This window comes from Notolepis coatsorum (assembly GCF_963971535.1).
Source record: "Notolepis coatsorum genome assembly, chromosome: 8".
Classification (NCBI taxonomy): domain Eukaryota; kingdom Metazoa; phylum Chordata; class Actinopteri; order Aulopiformes; family Paralepididae; genus Notolepis; species Notolepis coatsorum.
The window spans coordinates 39,363,590-39,386,193 of record NC_140172.1 but is presented as its reverse complement, the minus strand read 5'-3'; the positions used below and the strand labels follow the sequence as shown (position 1 = coordinate 39,386,193).

The following is a 22,604-nucleotide window of genomic DNA, read 5'->3' as shown; positions in this document are numbered from 1 at the left end:
CCTGCTAGATGCTGTGACTCGTATAGGGGAAAAAAGAGATGAATCATTAAATCCCAAGATTAAAATGTTATTATTTAAAAAAATTTATCTATGACTTTTTTCAGTGGATATGTGAGGATTTTGGCTAAATGTTATTTCTAACACGCAGGTCGTCTCTCTGGTTCTGCCTCACGCTGAGTTTCTGCTGAACAACTATGGAAACTTAGTCGACCAATTTACACCTTTGATGACAATGGTAGGCGGGTGGTGGCCCCCCTGTGACCAGCATCGTCAAGCCTAAATTGAAATGATATAGAATCAAAATGAAATCAATCGGGACCTTGTGAACCAAAATCAAATTGAACCGACACATCTCTCTCTCTCTATGTTCAGTAGTTTTTAACATTACAATCACCTTGCTACATGACCACAGGGCTGGAGAGATGATTGTTTATTTGATTATTTAGCCAATTTAAATGCAGTGAGGAATTTATTGGGATATGTGTCTGTGTCTCCTTGGCTTCAATCTTCAATAACTCAGTAACAACGTCACAACGTCCAAAGCCTACACCCATACACGCTGTAGTAATACACCTACATTGCCTAATGGTAAAGGTTGCAACATTCACGACAGAGCTTGATGTCTCCCCCCCAAAGTATTGGGTGTGTCGAGGGTTCCTTTGTTTTGTTTAGCTTTACCCCTGCCGGCTTATTTTGGTATGATGGTAAATTGTGGTTGAATGGACACCAGTTGAAACAGCGGTAGCGGCTGACTTTGGTTTTCATAAGGCCTCTCTTTCCGGGTCTGATCGTGCACTTTATTAGGGAGGGTTGGCGGTTTGAATTCCAGGAAGTTGCATAACACACACACACACACACACACACACACACACACACACACACACACACACACACACACACACACACACACACACACAATACACTAGTCCCCTGTAGTGGAATGTGTCTTTATCTCTTCTATCCTGCTGGCTGGCTGACTGGGCGGCTGAGCACCTGCCAGGCTGCTTGAGGTGAGGGCCGGAACATTCCACAGTGGGTTCTAGTATCTTTGGAATGACCCAGCTTCTATTGGAAAGAGATGTGATGCACTATGGTGCCTGTTAAAGTGCTGATGTTAAAAGACCCTTCTAGTCTTGAGTGTAGGCTAAGTTGGCAGCAAATACGGTGCTATGTTAAAAATACTTCTCTGGAGTTTTAGGGATTACATTTTTTTTCATTTTTAGTTCCTCACTTGGTAAATATTTGTTGTAGGAACTAAGGCCAAATTCTAAAACACTTGCATTCCAAAATAATACGTCTTTGAAGGTCTTGACATTTGCTGAATCACGTCCTGCTTTAAACTCAGGTTCCCTCTATCTTTTCTTTTGTTCTTCTTACAGGTGTTGTTCTGCTGCCCCCACATAGTGTGTGCCTGTTTCTTTTGGTCAATCAACTATTTTTGAACAAGTCACGCCACGCAGTCCCAAGATGGCGAAAGTAGCCGAGAAGGTCGCTTACGTGGGGAAGATCCTGCTGCGTCGCCGGGTGCTCGACTTCAACAACGATGAGACCCGCTTTGCCCGCTGCCTGACCACGCTGGACCTGATCGCCCTGGGGGTGGGCGCCACGCTCGGAGCCGGCGTCTACGTCCTCGCCGGCGAGGTGGCCAGAGAGAAGGCGGGGCCCGCCATCGTCCTCTGCTTCCTCATCGCGGCGCTCTCGTCCATGCTCGCGGGGCTGTGCTACGCCGAGTTCGGCGCCCGCGTCCCCAAGACGGGCTCGGCCTACCTGTACAGCTACGTGACGGTGGGTGAGATCTGGGCCTTCATCACCGGGTGGAACCTCATCCTGTCCTATGTGATCGGTGAGTTGACTTACATTTTTGCTTAATATTTATAAACTTGGTAAACCTAAGTCTTTGTGGTCAGAACTACAACCCACCAGTAGACATAGCTATGTCACCAGCCACGCTGTGGGTCTTCATTTTACTCCACCTCTCCACCTCTACCAAGAACAAATGCACGTAAGAGAACCGTAATGTATAGAGCCGCTGCAAACTGGAATTGTATACCTGTGAAGATAATGATGATCAGCAACTAATTTACTTTTAAGAAAAAGTTGAAGGATGCTGTTATGAATGGTAAAATAGAGTTACTGATTTATTTAGTTAGTATTGTTAGTTTAGTTAGTTAGTTTAGTTAGTACTGTATTTGTGGTTGGAGCCTTTGTGTGTTTTCTTTGTGAGATTTTGAAGAATGTGCTTAGGCTATAAGGTGTTTCTTATGTTTTTATTGTTCTTTTGTTACTGTAATGTACTGTAATGTTGTAGGTTGTGTGTTAGGACCCCAGGAAGAATAGTCTTTCACCCATGGGTGTAGACTAATGGGGATCCATAAATAAACAAATTCAGTTACAATTGATGAAACTCCCTAAAGAAGAACTCTATATGTTTGTTAGTTACTGTGTTACGGAAGTCGGGTCGCCTGGCCCGCGTGGTGTTGTTCGAGTCGTCACGTGGTTCTCCGTCCTCCTCTCTTCAGGTACGGCTAGTGTGGCCAGAGCTTGGAGCTCGACCTTTGACAACCTGGTGGGGCAGAAGATCTCTGAGTTCTTCAAAGCCACCATGACCATGAAGGTCCCTGGGAACGTTCTGGCAGAATACCCTGACCTGTTCGCCCTCATCCTGGTCCTGCTGCTCACCGGTGAGTTTACATTCAGTTGTTTGTTGTTGTTTATTTGAAGCTGTGAGAGACTAACTGGATCTCTGGACTCCTGGAGCACTGTGTGGAACTACACATGTGTGTGTAACCTCCTTCCTGCCCTCCCACCACCTTTACCACACAAAGAAGCATCTTCTAAACTAGAAATCTGTGTAGGAGCTATTTGATTGTTTTTGTGTTATGTCTGTAGTTTGTTAAGTTCATCACTAGGTGGCGACGCGGAGCGCATGGTTTTTGTATATAGGCACAGGTGTAGGCTATTGCAGGTATGGGTGACGGAGAGGTCTCACGGTTTTTACCGCATGCACCACGCTCGTTTCACTATCATAATATAATTGTCTTTATACAACGGCTTGCAAATTTCTCGATTCTGATTGGCTGAAACAGTCAACTTACACGTGGGTATTTGTAATAACCCCACGCTCTTGGTCCCAGGACCCGCCCACAACCGCATGACTATCACTCCGCCATGCGAGTTTTTAGAAGTGAAAGCAAGATGGCGGACACACCGGACAGTAAACATGGGAGCATGTCTATGTTCCCCGGGTCCTATGTTCCCCGGGTTCTATGTTCCCCGCTTTGATTGATTGATAGATTGAACATTTTAGACCACCAGCCCTGATTCCAAACTCTAACCTTAACCAGTTCGAACGAGGGCCTAAGCTTAACCGTTCGAAACAAGGCGGACATTAATAATTAATAAAATAATAAAAATTTATTAAATGTTCAATCTATTAATCAATCAAAGCGGGGAACATAGAACCCGGGGAACATAGGACCCGGGGAACATAGGGATGATCCCGTAAACATTACGAAAGGATATGGTGATAGGGTCATAAAGACTAAATGAAAAACGATTCTGTCACAGCGAATGTGTTAGTTTCTTAAACAATGTTGGATGATGTAATTGATGGGTCATTGTGGAACAAAATCACGCGAATTGATTGATTGATTGATTGATTAATTGCAAATGTTATTACTGTCCGCCTTGTTTCCAACTGGTTAAGTTTAGGCACTCTTTCGAAGTCGCTCTCTTTCGAAGTTGGTTAAGGTTAGAGTTTGTCTTTAGAGCAGGGCGATAGACCACCAGTCCTGATTCCAAACTCTAACCTTAACCAACTTCGAAAGAGAGCGACTTCGAAAGAGTGCCTAAACTTAACCAGTTGGAAACAAGGCGGACAGTAATAAAATTAGCAATCAATCAATCAATTCAATAACCCACGCTCACTTAAAACAGCGCACCTCCCAGCTGCTTCTATAGAAAGCAGGTTTAAAAAAAAATTAATAAAAATAAACCTTATAGGGCAAAGAACCCCCCCCCCCCCCCCATATAGGGCAAAGACAACTTTTTTTTATTTGGTTTACCTACAACGTTCTATAGAAGCATCTAAGAATGAAGTTCTATAGAAAGTAGGTTCAAAACAAAAGAAAAGTTGGATGTGTTAGTTTGTTGGATGTCTAGTTGAAAGACAGTTGGATGTCTTAGTTGAAAGACAGTTGGATGTCTTAGTTTGTTGGATGTCTTAGTTGAGAGACAGTTGGATGTCTTAGTTTGTTGGATGTCTTAGTTGAGAGACAGTTGGATGTCTTAGTTTGTTGGATGTCTTAGTTGAGAGACAGTTGGATGTCTTAGTTTGTTGGATGTCTAGTTGAAAGACAGTTGGATGTCTTAGTTTGTTGGATGTCTTAGTTGAGAGACAGTTGGATGTCTTAGTTTGTTGGATGTCTTAGTTGAGATACAGTTGGATGTCTTAGTTTGTTGGATGTCTAGTTGAAAGACAGTTGGATGTCTTAGTTGAGAGACAGTTGGATGTCTTAGTTTGTTGGATGTCTAGTTGAAAGACAGTTGGATGTCTTAGTTTGTTGGATGTCTTAGTTGAGAGACAGTTGGATGTCTTAGTTTGTTGGATGTCTTAGTTGAGAGACAGTTGGGTGTCTTAGTTTGTTGGATGTCTAGTTGAAAGACAGTTGGATGTCTTAGTTTGTTGGATGTCTTAGTTGAGAGACAGTTGGATGTCTTAGTTTGTTGGATGTCTAGTTGAAAGACAGTTGGATGTTTTAGTTGAGAGACATGTCACAAAAGGAAGTATGATGATATATCGCAGTATCAATTTTTTTGTTCCACCCCTAGGTAATTTCTGTCTTCCCAAAACTACACATCGCCGCTTTTAACGAGGTGGAGGCCTAGATCAAAGGTGCCTCTTTCAAGGGCGACCTGACCCAAGAAGACGGCAAGAGCACACGTCTCACATTTAGTCTCAGACAGATGGCCCCCCCCACCTAGCTTGTGATGGTGTATCGGCGAGGGATGTGTTTTGTAGGTGTAGCTGACTGATTACATGTTGTGTAATGAAGCAGTCATCACAGGCCTCCACACGCCCACACGCAAGAACACGCAGTTTGTGGTGATGAGACATGTGTCCTTCTGTCCCTGCTGCCATCCCTCCCTCTCTCCCTCCCTCCCCCTCCTCCTCCTCCTCTCCGCGACTCTCCCTCAGGCCTGCTGGCGTTCGGCGTGAGTGAGTCGGCGTTGGTGAACAAGATCTTCACGGGCGTCAACCTGGTCGTCTTGGGCTTCGTCATCATCTCTGGCTTCGTCAAGGGGGACTCGGCCAACTGGAACCTCACCGAGGCGGACTACCTGGAGTTCAGGAACAGCACCGAGCAGTGAGTCTCCCCGAGTCACTCGCTGGACTTCAGGGGTTTTTAAAGGGGAGATGAAGCATAGCGATAAACACATAGTCATAGTATCAAATTAGTATTTAGATAAACCACAGAAAAAATCACGTTATAAAAATAAGGCGTTTCTAAGAAAAAAACGATTTGTAATGTCCATTTATGTAGCATTTATGAACATGTGCGCCGCCATTTTGTTGCTGACGTCACGGTGTTGGTTTGGTGTATACACTGCTGGTTAGCAGCATAGTAAACATGGACTGTCGGGTCAGTCAAATGTTGCCTACCAAACAACGGGACCGCGGTGGTTCTTTTTGTATTGCTCCTGGCTGTTCAAACTAATTTTACAGTGTGAAAGAGAGACGAAAGTTGGTTAATTTCCACAAACTACCAGTGAAAAAAACAGTGTTGTTGGCTCAGGCTGGCTGCACTCAGGTGGCGCGATCAGCCTGTTGGACAGGGAAGGAGGATCTGCAGCGAACACTTCATTGCCTCGGATTATGTTGTTGGGGGTGGGAGATTTGTCCAGAAGACCACTAATCAGCTGAAGCCTGATGCGGTTCCCTCGGTCTTCGACAGACAGACCGGCGCAGGCAGTTCAGCGTCGCGGAGCATTCAGCCCAGCGTTTCCGTTAGCCGGTAATTACCGGTTTTTGACCGGCAAAATCTGTTGAAGTCCGACATATTTAATCTCTCCGGTCATAGTGTCCGGTGAAAATAGTTCCCTCTGGGCACAGTTTGATTATTTGAATTGTATTTGGATGGGCTGGAGTTGGGTGGCCTATGCGATGAACGAAACAATCATTGCGTTTGTTGTCGTTGCTTCGCTCAGCGAGAGCTTGCTGCTGGATTTGCGGAAGGCATGCAGCTGCAGACCCACAGAACCCACCAGCTTTGCTGGCACAGTGCGGTCCCCAGACCTGGAAAGCTGCTCTGCGGGTCTGCAGCTGGATGCTTCTTGCAAACTAACTGCGACCGGCTCGCGCTGATAACAGCTTTCATTGTTGGACCGGCTGCTTGGTGGAGCAACGATGAAACGAATGTAATGAATCGTTCGTCGCATGGGCTATTTAATTTTGGCCTGTTTTGGTACGGTTCGGGTGGTCAAGTTGTGCTTGGAGGGAGTTGTTTTCACCGGACATTATGACCAGCACCAAGTCGTTGGGACTCGGAGGTGGAGATATACATCACGCAAACCCACGATAATGTTGCAGTCTCTCTCTGCAAAATTTCTCAGTTCTTCGCTTGATATAATTAATACAAATGTCCAATATAACGGAATTCGTTAGCTCATAAAAATGTGATTATAACAGACTGCTGTTTAGTGTCGGACCGACTGCCCACATACGCGGTCTATTTTATTTCAAGTCAGCAGCAGCACGGAGTATCGAGGGACTTATTTTATTTGGAATATATTAATGACTGTATACGCAAAAGTAGCCTATAGTTTTAAGTAATAATATTATAAATCTACATGCCTTGAGGATGACATTCTTTATTCAATTGTTTTAAAGCTCAATAAACTATGACCGGAATTAATCTCATTTGTCCGGTAGATTGAAATCTTGCAGGTCACGGAGACCGGCAACAATTTTTTCTAACGGAAACCCTGATTCAGCCTGCTGGCTACCTAGCTCCACTTCAACCAGCCGAGCGTCGGGAGCTCCAGCAGCTTGTCGATGTGCTAATAGCCTCGGCAAGCTAACGGTAGCTGGCTCCAGCAGCTTGTCGCAGCGTTTCCGTTAGCCGGTAATTACCGGTATTTGACCGGCAAAATCTGTTGAAGTCCGACATATTTAATCTCTCCGGTCATAATGTCCGGTGAAAATAATTCCCTCTAAGCACAATTTGATTATTTGAATTGTATTCAAATAGGCTAAAATTAAATAGCCTATGCGATGAACGAAACAATCATTACATTTGTTATCATTGCTTCACCAAGCAGCCGGTCTAATAATGACGACGCTGTGTCAGCGAGAGCTTGCTGCTAGATTTGCGAAAAGCATGCAGCTGCAGACCCACAGAACCCACCAGCTTTGCTGGCACAGTGCGGTCCCCAGACCTGGAAAGCTGCTCTGCGGGTCTGCAGCTGGATGCTTCTTGCAAATCTAACTGCAGCCAGCTCGCGCTGACAACAGCTTTCATTATTAGACCGGCTGCTTGGTGAAGCAACGATGAAACAAATGTAATGAATCGTTCATCGCATAGGCTATTTAATTTTAGCCTATTTTAATACAATTCAAATAATCAAATTGTGCTTAGAGGGAATTATTTTCACCGGACATTATGACCAGCACCAAGTCGTTGGGAGGTGGAGATATACATCACGCAAACCCACGATAATGTTGCCGTCTCTCTCTGCCAAATTTCTCAGTTCTTCGCTTGATATAATTAATACAAATGTCCAATATAACGGAATTCGTTAGCTCATAAAAATGTGATTATAACAGACTGCTGTTTATTAATGTCGGGCAGACTGCCCACAGACACCTCAAGTCGGCAGCAGCACGAAGTCTCGAGGGACTTATTTTATTTGGAATATATTAATGACTGTATATACGCAAAAGTAGCCTAGTTTTAAGTTAAAATATTATAAATGCCTTAAGGATGTCATTCTTTATATAGGCCTATCAATTGTTTTTAAGCTCAATAAACTCTGACCGGAATTTATCCCATTTGTCCGGTAGAGTGAAATCTACCGGACACTCAGACCTGCAAAAAAAAATTCTAACGGAAACCCTGGCTTGTCGATGTGCTAATAGCCTCGGCAAGCTAACGGTAGCTGGCTCCAGCAGCTTGTCGATGTGCTAATAGCCTCGGCAAGCTAACGGTAGCTGGCTCCAGCAGCTTGTCGATGTGCTAATAGCCTCTGCAAGCTAACGGTAGCTGGCTCCAGCAGCTTGTCGGTGTGCTGGAGCCTCGGCAAGCTAACGGTAGCTGGCTCCAGGCTGCAGATCCTCCTTCCCTGTCCAACAGGCTGATCGCGCCGCCTGAGTGCAGCCAGCCAACGTGCCAACAACACTGTTTTTTTCACTGGTAGTTTGTGGAAATTAACCAACTTTTCTCTCTCTTTCACATGGTAAAATTAGTTTGAACAGCCAGGAGCAATACAAAAAGAACCACCCCGGTCCCGTTGTTTTGTAGGCAACATTTTATTTACTGACTGACCCGACAATCCATGTTCACTATAGGCAGCTAACCAGCAGTGTATACACCAAACCAACACCGTGACGTCAGCAACAAAATGGCGCCGCCCATGGCGAAAACAGGGAAATTATATTAGATTTTTCAGACAAATAAGCAGGATTTCACATTTTATTATAGGACCCTGTCTTACACAAGGTACACAACAAACAAACTAGGATCACATTGTTCACTGCTTCATCTCCCCTTTAACGTGTGAATAATGACCAATGACCCTATAACACCCCGCCCCTCCGTCTCCCTCGCAGCATCAAGGAGCAGTTTGGTGTCGGTGGTTTCGCTCCGTTTGGGATTAACGGGGTTCTGTCTGGCGCCGCCACCTGCTTCTACGCCTTTGTGGGTTTCGATTGCATCGCCACGACAAGTGAGTTGTTTTGACATTGCTGTTAGGGGTTTGAACACCTTTTTTGAATCCACTTTTATGTATGGTTTCACCACTCCAAATAGCATTCTTGACTTAAATTAAACTTCACTTGTAGCAGTGATGGGTGGCGTAGATGTTCAATCTGCACATGCCCTTCACCTAGCAATCAGGTGTTAATATATTAATTATATTGAGACCTACGACCGACTACGTTCTCCCCTCTTGTGTGTCATCAGGCGAGGAAGCCAAGAACCCCATGCGTTCCATTCCCATTGGCATCGTGGCCTCTCTGCTGATCTGCTTCTTCGCCTACTTCGGTGTGTCTGCGGCTCTGACCTTGATGATGCCTTACTACCAGCTGAACGTCCAGAGCCCTCTGCCTGAAGCCTTCAGCTATGTGGGCTGGGACCCTGCCAGACTCATAGTGGCCGTGGGGTCGCTCTGTGCGCTCTCCACCAGGTGAGGGGGGAAATCCATATTCATGTCCTGCCTCCACACTTTAAGGAGATACCTAGCATTAAAAGGCCTATTTCTGTTCCCCTTATGGTCACGGAATTTTTTTTAATGTTTTTTCTATAACACCCCCATCCCCCTCCAGCCTCCTGGGCTCCATGTTCCCTATGCCCAGGGTGATTTACGCCATGGCTGAGGATGGGCTGCTGTTCAGAGGCCTGTCCAAGATGAACTCCCACACCAAGACCCCAATCATCGCTACCATCACCTCGGGCATTGTGGCATGTAGGTTCAATTGTTTTTTTCTTTCCTTTGTCATTCCCTCTTGTAAGTCTTTGTGGTATATCTCTGGTTCCTATATTTGCCTGTGTAATATATATTTTTCAGATATTCATATTTTCAGATGGGCCGTTCATTTAGCAGTCTCTCAGTTAGGGCTGAGCCCAAACGTTCGAACGTTCGGACCTTCGTTCGCTAGGTTGGCATTCGAATTCTAAATCAACATTAGAATAAAACATTTTTAATATATATTTTGTATGTGTCTATTCTGTTTAAACCAATGGGGTTTTTCTTCACAGTTGCAGATAAAGATTAGGCTACACTAATATTATAGTATTAAAACTGATGAGTTATAATATCAGAAAGTTGATTTAATAAAATAAAATAAATACTAATTTAATGAGCTTAATCACTTTATTCAAATTGAGGATTTAGTTTGAGGATATTTATAAAATAAAAAAAATAAAATGTGAATATTTTCTTTAGAATTGTCTTTTTTGTAATTAAAAACGAAGGTTCGAACGTCCGTTCGGAAAACCCTGACGAAGTTCGAAGCCCAAAAACAGGCTTCGGGGACAGCTCTACTCTCAGTCTAGTACAATCACAATCAAAGAGGGTTTATGACCGCAGTACGCATGTGTTAAACGTATCCCTACTATAATGAAAGCTAATAATGTTATTAAATGCACGTCTCTATTCTCTTCCATGTAGCTCTGATGGCCTTCTTTTTCGACCTGGCAGCTCTGGTGGACCTCATGTCCATAGGGACTCTGCTGGCCTACTCCCTGGTGGCTATCTGCGTTCTCATCTTGAGGTAGGCCAACCTACTCCCTAGTAACCATATACTGGAGATAGCTAGGCTCTAGGGCAGGGGTCGGGAACCTATGGCTCGCGAGCCATATATGGCTCTTCTGGTGACAGCATATGGCTCCCAGAAATTTTTTAGTAAATTTTAAAAATAAAATAAAATTTTATTTTATTTTATTTTTTTAATACTTGTGATATTTCTTAATAATACTGTGGCATTTTAAAGTAAACAGAAATTAGTTTTGAAGATACAGCTAATAGTATCTGTAGCTGAAGATATAGCGAGCAGAGCTGGCGAGGGAACACAAGTGGACAGAAATAAAAAATCTTCAACCTGAAGACCAGCTGATTCTTAAAACTTGGAACGAGCTTCCTGTGACATACCACACAATGCAGCGTGAGTATTGCCGTATTGACCATGTTTGGCTCTACATATGCATGTGGGCAGTCATTCTCGCATATGAGGAACATTAAGACCAACCTACGCTCATGTTTAACTGATGGAAGCCTCAACGCCTGCATGAAGCTCAATCTCACCACGTATGAACCAGATTACAAGGCCATCAGCAAAACCATGCAGCACCAGAAGTCGCATTAAAAGTAAGACATATTTAATTTATTATATGTTAAAAATACTATATGGCTCTCAATGAAATATATTTAGAAATATTTGGCTTTTATGGCTCTCCCAGTCAAACAGGTTCCTGACCCCTGCTCTAGGGGTTCATATGTTTCCCTTTCAGGCCATACGATAAATATTGAGATACATACTACACAAAAATGTGATGTCAACCTCCACACACAATAGGTATATTTTCCCATGTTCTTGAAGTGGGAAAGGGTTTCAATGAACCTATCTGAAACTCTGCCCTCTTTTCTTGATCCTCCAACCACAACTGTTGCTTGAGGAAAGCAACTGTGGCGATCGGAGGATCAAGAAAAGTGGGTGGGGTTTGGCAGAGACAATCAACAGCTGTAATTGGAGGATTAAGAAAAAAGGGCGGGGTTCGAGATAGATCCATTCTGCGGGAACGAGTGCATGCTTTATATCGCACGAAAATATGTCATTACAGCGTTACAGCAGCCAAAAAGCTTATCGCTATGATATGGAAAGAGCCTGAGAAGCTCACGGTAATTAACTGGTCCCTGACATTGCTGGATGTTGTTTATTTGGAGATATCGACTGCTCGGGTGGTTGGGGTGGGACAAGCAGGTATTGAATTGTGGACCGCGGCGGCCGAGGTGGTCAAGGAAATGTCCAATGTCTAATGTCTTTTTGTGTTGTTTGTGATGTGTTTTTATTTGTATTTGGTATTTTGTATTTTGTATATTTAGTTAAGTTTTGATCTGTAGGTATTTATTATTTCTCATCGTCTTGTCATTATTATTATTATTATTATTATTATTATTATTATTATTATTATTATTATTATTATTATTATTATTATTATTATTATTATTATTATTATTATTATTATTATTGTCATTATTGTTATTATTGATGTTGATGTTGTGTTGTTGTTTGTTGGTTGAAAATTGAAAATCTTTTTTTTCTTTTCCTAATATGTCATTACGTTCCCCCTCCTGACTCCCCTCTCTCTCTCCCCCCTCTGCTCAGGTACCAGCCCGGCAACCTGACCTCCTCCAGCCAGACGGAGCGGTTGATGGAGGTGATGGGAGGAGAGAAGGTGGCGAAGAGCGGAGTGGACAGCGGAGACGAGTACGGCATGGAGATGGAGGACAGGCCGCCCAAAGAGAGCTTCAACGCCAGGCTGCTCTTCTGCCCCGACGCCAAGGCGCCGACACACACCTCCGGCAAGATCGTCTACGGTGCCACGGCCGTCATCTGTAAGCACGACGAGAGATGGACCAAGATGCAATATACCGCATTGGTCCCCAGTATAAGACGCCGCACAGGGTCTTCGTTAAAAATGTGTCCTCGTTGAAATATTGGGAGCTGTAATCCAGTTTGCGGTTATCCTTTTGCTTCACACACACACACACTAGGCTGGGTGAAGCTAACGAACACAACCTCCTTTCGTTCCTCCTTCCCTCTTCTCCAGCGGTGTTCATCACGGTGCTCTGTGTGGTTTTGGCCAATAAGCTGCCAGAGCTGCTTGCGGTGGACCCGGCCGTGTTGACGACCTGTATCGTTCTGGCCCTGCTCTGTGCCGTCTGTGTCATCATCATCTGGAGGCAGCCTCAGAGCAAAGAGGCCCTCACGTTCAAGGTAACTAGCAGCGACACACGACAAGAGATACTGTAGATTGTTGGTTTACTTTGATTTCATCCGTGTTTGTATTTTTACTCCCTCCGATTTTTCATCAGGGATTTCCTTTTTTGTTTTTCTTTTAGGAAGCACGTTGTTGTAAAAGTGCAATTATAAATATAGTCAGGGGAATTGCTCCTTTTCAAGTGAAGGATTTGTGTATTTTCTCCCCCCACCGTGTTAGCGATAGACTCAGGAACACGTCTCTCTCTGTCCTCTCCAGGTTCCCCTGCTGCCCTGGCTCCCTCTGTTCAGCGTGTTCGTCAACATCTACCTCATGATGCAGCTGGACCTCGCCACCTGGCTCCGCTTCGCTGTCTGGATGGCTATTGGTACGCGGCTGACACATTACTAATGCTTTGTGATGCCACATTAGTACTGCTTTACCATCTTCTACTTTGTGATGCCACATTAGTACTGCTTTACCATCTTCTACTTTGTGATGCCACATTAGTACTGCTTTACCATCTTCTACTTTGTGATGCCACATTAGTACTGCTTTACCATCTTCTACTTTGTGATGCCACATTAGTACTGCTTTACCATCTTACATTTACATTTTGTCATTTAGCTGACGCTTTTATCCAAAGTGACTTACAAGTTCTGTACAACAAGTCAGCAGGAAGGGTACAAAGTAGTAAGGCCATATTAATATAGTAGGAAGAGTGCATGATAGTATAAGACAGTAAGAAGGTATTTAAAAAAAAAAACGATTACATTTTTTTTTTAGATTTAAGACGTTTGTTTTTAGTCGACGGCAAAAGATTGATCAGGTTTCGGCTGTCCTAGCTGGTGGGAAGTTCGTTCCACCATTGTGGAGCGAGGACCGAGAATAGGCGGCTTCTCTTTGATGACCCTCCCGGAGCTTGGATCGGAGTGGTTCTGAGGCGGCCAGAGGATGTAGAGCGGAAGGGTCATGAGGGTGTCATTCCCTTCGCTGCACGATATGCCAGGTCGAGGACATTGAAGCAAATTCGTGCAGCGATGGGGAGCCAGTGCAGGTCCTAAGAAGTGGGGTAACATGGGCTGACTTTGGTAGGTTGTAGATCAGACGGGTTGAAGAGGCTTGGTGATGGTGGTTGGTAGACCAGCGAGAAGTGCATTACAGTAGTCAAGGCGAGACATGACTGTTGATTGGACAAGGAGTTTGGTGGCTTCTTTTGTCAGGAAGGGGTGGATCCTTCTGACATTGCTCAGGAGGAACCTGCAGGTTCTGGTCGTTGCAGCGATGTGAGCAGAGAAGTTCCGCCGGTCGTCAAGGACTACACCAAGGTTCTTGGCGGTCGGGGACGAGGCTACGGCTTCATTTTCCACTTTGATGGAAAGGTCGGTCAGCAGGGAGGATTTGGCCGGCAGGTGAAGCAATTCTGTTTTGCTTAGGTTCAATTTGAGGTGGTTGGTCCGAGGTCGTCATCCAGGCGGAGATGTCGGACAGACAGGCCGAGATCCGCTCAGAGACATGGATATCTGAGGGAGGAAAGGAGAGGAAGAGTTGAGTATCATTGACATAGCGATGATACGAGAAGGCATGGGGTGTGATAATGTTACCCAGAGATTTGGTGTGGAGGGAGAAGAGGAGGGGTCCAAGAACCGAGCCCTGGGGGATGGGGGGCCGACAGGGACCTTCTCCATGATACTCGGTAGGAGCGGTCGTCGAGGTAGGATGTCAGCCATGCCAGCGCAGAGCCAGCCACTCCCATTCCTGCGAGGGATGCGAGGAGGATCTGATGGTTGACCGTGTCAAAGGCTGCCGACAGGTCCAGGAGAATCAGGACAGAGGAGAGGCCCTTTGATTTTGCTAAGCGAAGTGCCTCTGTGACCGCTATGAGGGTCTCTGTGGAGTGACCAGTCCTGAAGCCTGACTGATTAGGGTCTAGGAGGTCATTCTGTAAGAGATATTCAGTAAGTTGGTTGGATACAGCACGTTCAAGTGATTTAGAAAGGAAGGAGAGAAGAGAGACAGGACGATAGTTGTTTATGATGGTGGGGTTCATGGTTGTTTCTTTATGAGGGGTGTGACTCTGGCTTGTTTTAGGGAGGTGGGAACCACCGGCGAGTTGAGAGAGGAGTTGATGGTTGCCGTTAGGAATGAGAGGATGTGTGGTGCTTTGGTCTGGAGGAGTGGGGAGCGTATCGGGTCCAGCTGGCATGTAGTGGAACGGTTCGACGTTACCAGTGTTAATGCTTCGGCATCTGTAATGGGAGAGAATTAATGAATGAATGAATGATCTTTATTGTCATTGTCACAAGAATGGTACAACGAAATTTTAAATGAAAGATGACAGAGTAAAGGATGAGGTTCTCGATTTAGCATTTGGAACAGGCCGGGGTTGGGAGAAGCAGCTGCGGATGCTCTCCACTTTTTTCTCAAAGAAAATCGCAACGTCTTCGGCAGAGAGAGAGGGAGGGGGAGTGAGGAGGGAGGAAATGGTGGCGTGCAGTTTGCGAATGGTGAAAGAAAGAAGCTTTGGCAGTAGTGATGGTTTTGGAGATGCCACATTAGTACTGCTTTACCATCTTCTACTTTGTTATTCCATTATACATTCCTTTGTAGCAACTTACTTAATACTATGCTACATACTACTTCACATTCCTTTGTAGCAACTTAATACTATGCTACATACTAGGGATGGGTACCGAACTTTTAAGGGTACTGACCGAATTACATCGGTACTACCAGGTACCGATTCACATTAGATCAATCGGTGCTAGGGGTGGGCGATATATCGAGTATACTCGATGTATCGCGGATTGTTCTACCCGAGATGTAGTACTGTACTATATCGCGAACATCGAGTATTAGTTTATATAGTTTTACAACAGAAATAACAGTTTTGTGGCGGCTGGGTGGCGCAGCGGACATTGCGCTCGTCACCAATGCAAGAGACACCGGGTTCGAATCCGGCTGTCGGCGTTGCCTCCGGCTTGGGCCGGCTGTCATACTAACTCAATTGGCAGAGTTAGCGGGTGGGAAGTCGAAGGGTGGTAGTCTGGTCGTTGTGAACAGCGACTCCTACAGGTCGGTTGGGGCGCCTGCACAGCAAAGTCAGGAAAATGGCGGGGGCAGTGTGAGCCTCCCACACGTTACAGCTCGCCAATCAGAGTCCACGCTGGCAGGTGAAAAGATGTGACAGGCTGCCTCCACATGTATCGGAGGGGACATGTGATGCAAGGCTTCTATCCTCCCTACAACCGGCCAGTGGGGGGCATATGCGAGCAACGATCAGGACAGGGGAGGGAGAATTGGCACGAGAGGTAAATTGGGATGGGGAGAAAAATCACAGAAAAAGGAGGAGAAAAGGTAGATAAAAAAATAACAGTTTTGTTATAATAAAAGTACCAAAAAAAGGTACCGTCGGGTACCGGTATCAATTCACAGGTACCGGTATCGGTTCAAATGTGAACGGTACCCAACCCTACTACATACATACTACTTCACATTCCTTTGTAGCAACTTAATACTATACTACATTGGTGCTAGGGGTGCACGATATTGATTTTTTTGACCCCGATATCGATACCGATAACTTTCTGCTCCTCAAGGTCGATACCGATAACCGATAATATATATATATTTATTGTATTATAATGTTTTTTTTTAAATATATATTCCTGTAGTTTTGACCTAACCAGATTTATCATGGCATGAGCGTTACTACTATGAACAAAACAAAGCCAAGAGAACAGTTTTGACTCTTCAAATAAAGTGACTATATTTATTTTTCCAAATAAATATAATTTGAGTCAATCACAAAATTCACAATCCGTCAATGTCATTAACAATGTGTTTTGAACTAAAAACCAACAGGTATTGTGCTTTGTCAGCAGATAAAACATTTGACGCTATAGGAGAGGAGACTGTTGTGGTCTTGGTCCATGAAACAACTATTACTTGGCATTTATAGGACAGCACGCCTCAAAAAGAAAAAAAGCCAAGCAATCACAGCGCTCCTACTGTAAAATGCGGAAGCAGCCATTTTAGCGAAGGCTAGCTCAGTGATTTTTTTACTCGTTTATAAAAATGATTTCAAATGTTTATTAGCAACGTCGAGCTTTCAAACCTCGCCGTGTGTGTGTGTGTGTGTGTGTGAAACCCTAATGGTACGCTGGGTACCTTTGAAATTTATATCTGATATATTTTGGACCCACCGCTAGCTTTTAAGCAGTGCTTGGTGGTGCAAATTAACCTGGCTACTACGGAGCAATAAGTGACTGCGTATTCAACCAAGGGTTGCATCACAGTCACGAAAGGGGCTAGATTTGCAGCAGCTTTAGCTGCTTGCGCGGCGTCGTAGGCTTTTAACACACCATCGTAGCGGTGTTGATGTTGCAGGTGACTTATTATGTTGGATGTGTTATAGCTTGTTGCCCTTTTCCCTCCTCGTGGAACTTCTGCATTGCATTTGTTACAAATAGCAAGCAAACTGTTTTCCTCTGAAACTTTGAAAAAGTCCCACACTACTGACGCCATCTTTGTTTACTATCCGCGCTGCTTCTGAAAGTTACGTGACTGCGTCACAGCCAGGCATGAGAAAGGGAGCGCTGGATTTGTGAAAAACTCCCTCTTCCTAAACCACACGCTATCAGTCGTACCACAGTACTGGCAAAACGGGAGGAGCCTACAGTAAAAACAAACGCCCTTCATCCCAATCCACCCACACTGCATTTTTTTAACCAAAAAATATATTATATATTATCGGAGCTATCAATAATTGTATCGGGTTTATCGGGATGACGTAATAATTGCTGATATCGGCCCGATAATTATCGTGCATCCCTAATTGGTGCTACTTCACATTCTTTTGTAACTACTTAATATTTTGTCATACTACATTAGTACTACATCACGTTCTTCTTTAACTACTTAATACTTTGATATACTATATTACATTGGTACTACTTTACTTTACTTACTTTACTCTGCAACTAACTAACTAACCCCCCCCCCCCCCTCCTATTCAGGTTTTGCCATCTACTTCAGCTATGGTATTAGGAACAGCAACGAGGCCGCCAAAAGCTCCTCCCCACGTAAATATGAGCCAGCGCTGCAGTCCAACAGCCCTATCTACCGGGGAGCCCCTCAAGACATGAGTGACGAGGAGGGGGTCAGCAGCCCCTAGTGCAGGCGTGCCGGGTAGACCTGGGGGGGGGGTGTTCCAGAGCATCACCACCTGGAAGCGCCTGGAACGTTAAAGGGAGAAGAGGCCACACATCTTACCTCTTGATCTGGAGGCTGGCTAACTTGATGGGTAGACACACTGTGGCAGAGCTGGTTCTTTGATATCTTAGTGTCTGTCTGTGTATTCGTATTCAGCCTTACTCTGTGTGTGTGTGTGTGTGTGTGTGTGTGTGTGCGTGTGTAGATATTTTACCTGCTTATAACAAATGGCTTTGACTGGACTTAACAACGACTACTACGATACTCCACCGCCTTATTCTGAACAGGTTATTAACAACAGTAAGAAAATGTTATTTATGAGCGTTTATGTATTTTGTCGTTCCTGTCTGTTGTTACAGTTCAGTAGCTGGGTGTGAGAAGATGCGGCAGGCAATATGAAAGAATGGAAACAAAATGACTAGCTTGAGCCAGCATGCTTGCCCATATCAATACTTAGAATCAGTGAGCAAGCTGTCTGTCTGTCTGAAGAAACCATGGTTATATTACCACTAGGCGCCACCAACAAGACCCCCACACACCCCCTTGCAAGAAAAGAAGAAAAAATATGATGAAAATCAAGCACCTGTTATTGAATGAATTCTATGAGGGGTAACTTGTCTAGCTTGTTGTTGGTGGTTCTGTGTACTAGCCTGTCTATCTGCTGCGTTTATACAGGGTAGCATTGTGGCTGTGAGGTTTACAATCCTATTCAGAGCCTCAGTGTACTGAGGTCAATAGCACATGGTAGGTGTGTACTGTATACAGTGTGCATGCACACTAGAATGTGTGTGTGTGTGTGTGTGTGTGTGTGTGTGTGTGTGTGTGTGTGTGTGTGTGTGTGTGTGTGTGTGTGTGTGTGTGTGTGTGTGTGTGTCTGAGCCTGAGGTAGATGCTTTGCAGATAACACACAATCCCCTCCTGGCCCCCTATTATTATTATTGTTGTTATTATTATTATTATTTTCTCTTTTCTTTTTACATAACAACCATATGTGCTACAGTATATTCACAGTGAGCTACAAGTTTTATTGAAACCACTGTAACATCTGTAATTCCGTCAAACAGCGACCTCTAGGCAAAATAGCTCTGCTTGGTGCTGCACTTTGTTTACATGTTTTGTTTTGGTCTGATGTGTGGGTTGAAGTTGAATGGGTATAAGGGAGGGGTTGCTACTGTTGACCACACCTCTCAGGCTCTGCCAGATCTGGAGAAATTCACAGTATAATAAGTTACTAAACTTCAACCCAAACATCAGAGCAAATATATTTTTTTAACAAAGCGTAATACCAAGCAAGGCTCTTGTGCCTATAGGTCACTGTTTGATGACATTACAGATTCTACCTTTAAGGAAATGTAATGGGACCTACAGTATGAAACAACCACTCAGAGATGCAACATAATTGACCTATCCCAAGCTCAGCCCCCTTTGCTTGACCCTCCAATCACAAGTTCACAACTGCTACTTTCCTCGGTCAAACAAAGATTTGTTTCAGCTTTTTTCTTGACCCTCATATCACAAGCGTTGCTTTCCCCTGTCAAGCTAAGACAGGGCAGAGCTTGTGATTGGTCAGTTGGCTACATATGTCACAGTTCATTGAAATGTTTTCTTTTCTCAACATATACATACATACCGGTATATACTTGCTTTAGATGCTTACATGGTTATCCTTGCAACTATTTGTGCAGATCTAAAAAGCTGTGATTATATTATGCAGTATATTCACAGTGAGTTACAAGTAACTTCTTTGACTTGACGGAAATACATTGGGGTGTAAAGTATGAAACACTGAAACAAGATCAGGTGAAGATGCAACCGAGTCTGCATATTTCTTGAACAATCAAGTGTTTTCTTACACTAGTGATTTAGTGTAGTGAGTGATGTAGTTTCTTTTGTGTAATTGGTCCATTTTGTTTTGTTTAAAATAGATATATTTGGATAGGTTTTATCCAAAGAATACATGGGGAGAGAGATCATTATGAATGTTACAGAAACATCCTTGCTACTGTCTTTTACATGTACATTTTACACGTGCACACATAATTAGTGTGATCGATACACATGAAGTCAATTGGGCGAAAGTTTTAAAGCCCTTGTGAGCCCTGGTCAGATAGAAATCTTGGGCTGTGTTCAAATTGTCTAAAAATCATTTTAAACATTGAATAGAGTACATTATTATAAGTCCATTTTGAAAGGTTTTGAAACAACCAACATAATGGCCAATGTTAAAGTCGATCCAAAACATTTGGAGTGTGAATGGTATACATTGCCTGTGACGGACAACAGTGTGTCTACTATTTTATAAGTATGAATGTATACGTGACACTCAAATATACTATTTTTACTATCATCTGAAAACTTGAAAGGTCCTTTTTGTTAGAAGGATAATAATTACTTTGTACCTTAACTGCTAGATTAGCAGAAGTATTGAGGCGAGGCCAAGGAAACACTAAAAGTGTATATTTTTTTTATTTTTTTTTATTTTATTATTGCCAGTTTGAACACAGCTGATTGGCATCTATATCTACTTCTGTCAGATGTACACTGTTGTCTGGAACCTGGGAGTTTTAGGGTATGTTTCCATTACGACATCACCACCACTAGGCCTACACAGTATTCCTTGTGAGAAAAAAAAACACGGTCTTCTCACAGAGATTTTTTGTTTAGTTTCCATTGAAACTTCATCCTCTTCTTGGCAGCTTCATCTGTTGAGCTCCATCTTTTCTCTATTTTTTTTTCTTCATTTACTCTTTTTCAACTACTCATGTATTTTATTATTTTAGAACTGTTTATATTTATATGTGCATAGTTTGCTTTGGGTTACGTCATTAATATTTGGTTTATCCTTTTGTCATATATATTTTCTATCAAGTACTGTGCTAGATTAGATATTTTACTTAAATTAATGTATTTTTAATCCGTACATATACCGTCTTAGTTTTAGTGATGATTTAGGGGCACACCCTCCTGCTTCTATTATGTACAGTATATGGCAGATCTCGCACGTCACCAAACGATTGATCAAGTTTGTTGGCTGCGATTCTACATGACCAAATTAACGTGTGTTTTGGAAACACTGATTTCCATAACAAAGAATGACCACTAAAAGATGGTCTCTAAAATTATGTAAATTCTTTCAACTGGAGTCAATAGCATTTGTTAATAGCTTTGTTTGTTCTTTTTATTCTAGTACAGTGCTTACTGTAGATGGTACAGTATTTTGTGTATAACTCATTGTTTGCATAATTCTTTAAATGATACATGTATCTTCGGTTTGATCGTGTTCAAGTACTGTACAGCCTACATTTGAAAGGAGATTGGTTTCATAATTGTATATGAATTACATTTCTTGGCATACAATTTGGCAAACAATATTGCTGGAATCTAAATTGAATCCTCACTGGCTATCTTTTTTAGGGCTGGGTATCGCCACTGATTTTCCAAATCGATTTTGATTTCGATCCACAAGTTCCCGATTCTATATTTTACAATACCAATTTTGCTTCGATATGAAAAGACATTCTCAGAGAAATAATGCTATAAATTGTACAAGAAACCCTTTAACCTGGTGCATAATTAAACATATTAATGTTTACATTAAGAATTGACCACAAAACTGTTACATTAATGTACTTTTTATTTAACATTCAACACAATATAGCATTATGTATAATTTTCTTTCTTTTTAAAAATCAATTGGGATTTTATGAATCGATATCGGATTATTCAAATGAAGATTGATGCTCTGGAAAATCGATTTGATTACCCAGCTCTTCTATTTTTGTAGATATAAAATTGCATATATATGTATGTGTATATATATATATATATATATATATATACATATATATATATATATATATATATATATATATATATATATATATATATATATATATATATATATATATATATATATATATATATATATATATATATATATATATATATATATATATATATATATATATATATAATATAAAGGGGTGGAAAAGGGAGGTATGTGTAGATTTGGATTCAGCCAGTATTTCTAAAGCCTGTGAATCACTATTTTCTCCTACAGAAACTGGTGCCTAAAACAACCCCCCCCTGCCTCAGTAAGGACCAGGGGCTGATAGATGAATTAGGACCTGGGTCGAGATACAATTTGAATCACCTCAGATACTTATTGAGCTTCTTCTGTCATGAACATGGATTAAACATAGTCCTAGTCCTAGACTATGATTATTTTTAATTCTGCCAGTGGAGAAAATACTGTTACCCGAGTCTAGGACTATGCTTAATCCATGTCCGTTTAATCTTCCTGCATGGGCCCACCACCCGTGAGAACTCGATGAGGAATGTTGCACTTGGGACGGTTCCATTGGAGAACACAAGTATTTGGATGGATATTACATGTGACTCAGACTCCAGTCTTGACAGCGATTGTCTTTATATACAGCCCCTGTGCCTTTGAAAATCGACACAATCATCGTCGCCCCTGTTGTCTCTGCAATGATTGATTTCTGTCTTTTTTTTCAGTTTTATATCCTGTACATATGGCTGTCATGTATAAAACGAGCTGTATTTTTAATGTTGTCTTTTGTTTTTTTTTTATTAAAAATGATTCACGCTAATTATACATTGAGCCTTTGTCTGAGTTGTGTTCTTCATACTTGACTGGAAGTACAGTAGAAGAAATGTCTTAGTTACTGGATG

At 42.8% G+C, this 22,604-nt stretch overlaps 1 protein-coding gene across 1 annotated transcript in view; it reads left to right on the top strand.

The window, feature by feature from the left end:
- The window catches only part of slc7a3a (solute carrier family 7 member 3a), a 38,734-nt gene extending 17,035 nt beyond the window's left edge, over positions 1–21,699 (top strand). Inside the window, exons 2-12 of the mRNA XM_084319628.1 lie at positions 1,380–1,843; positions 2,520–2,681; positions 5,198–5,366; positions 8,828–8,943; positions 9,180–9,402; positions 9,542–9,681; positions 10,387–10,489; positions 12,101–12,330; positions 12,546–12,712; positions 12,975–13,083; positions 17,714–21,699. Of these exons, the coding sequence (XP_084175754.1) occupies positions 1,468–1,843; positions 2,520–2,681; positions 5,198–5,366; positions 8,828–8,943; positions 9,180–9,402; positions 9,542–9,681; positions 10,387–10,489; positions 12,101–12,330; positions 12,546–12,712; positions 12,975–13,083; positions 17,714–17,871 (1,953 nt within the window). The 5' untranslated portion in view covers positions 1,380–1,467 and the 3' untranslated portion in view covers positions 17,872–21,699. The remainder of the gene's footprint in view (positions 1–1,379; positions 1,844–2,519; positions 2,682–5,197; positions 5,367–8,827; positions 8,944–9,179; positions 9,403–9,541; positions 9,682–10,386; positions 10,490–12,100; positions 12,331–12,545; positions 12,713–12,974; positions 13,084–17,713) is intronic.
- The last annotated feature ends 905 nt before the right edge of the window (positions 21,700–22,604 follow it).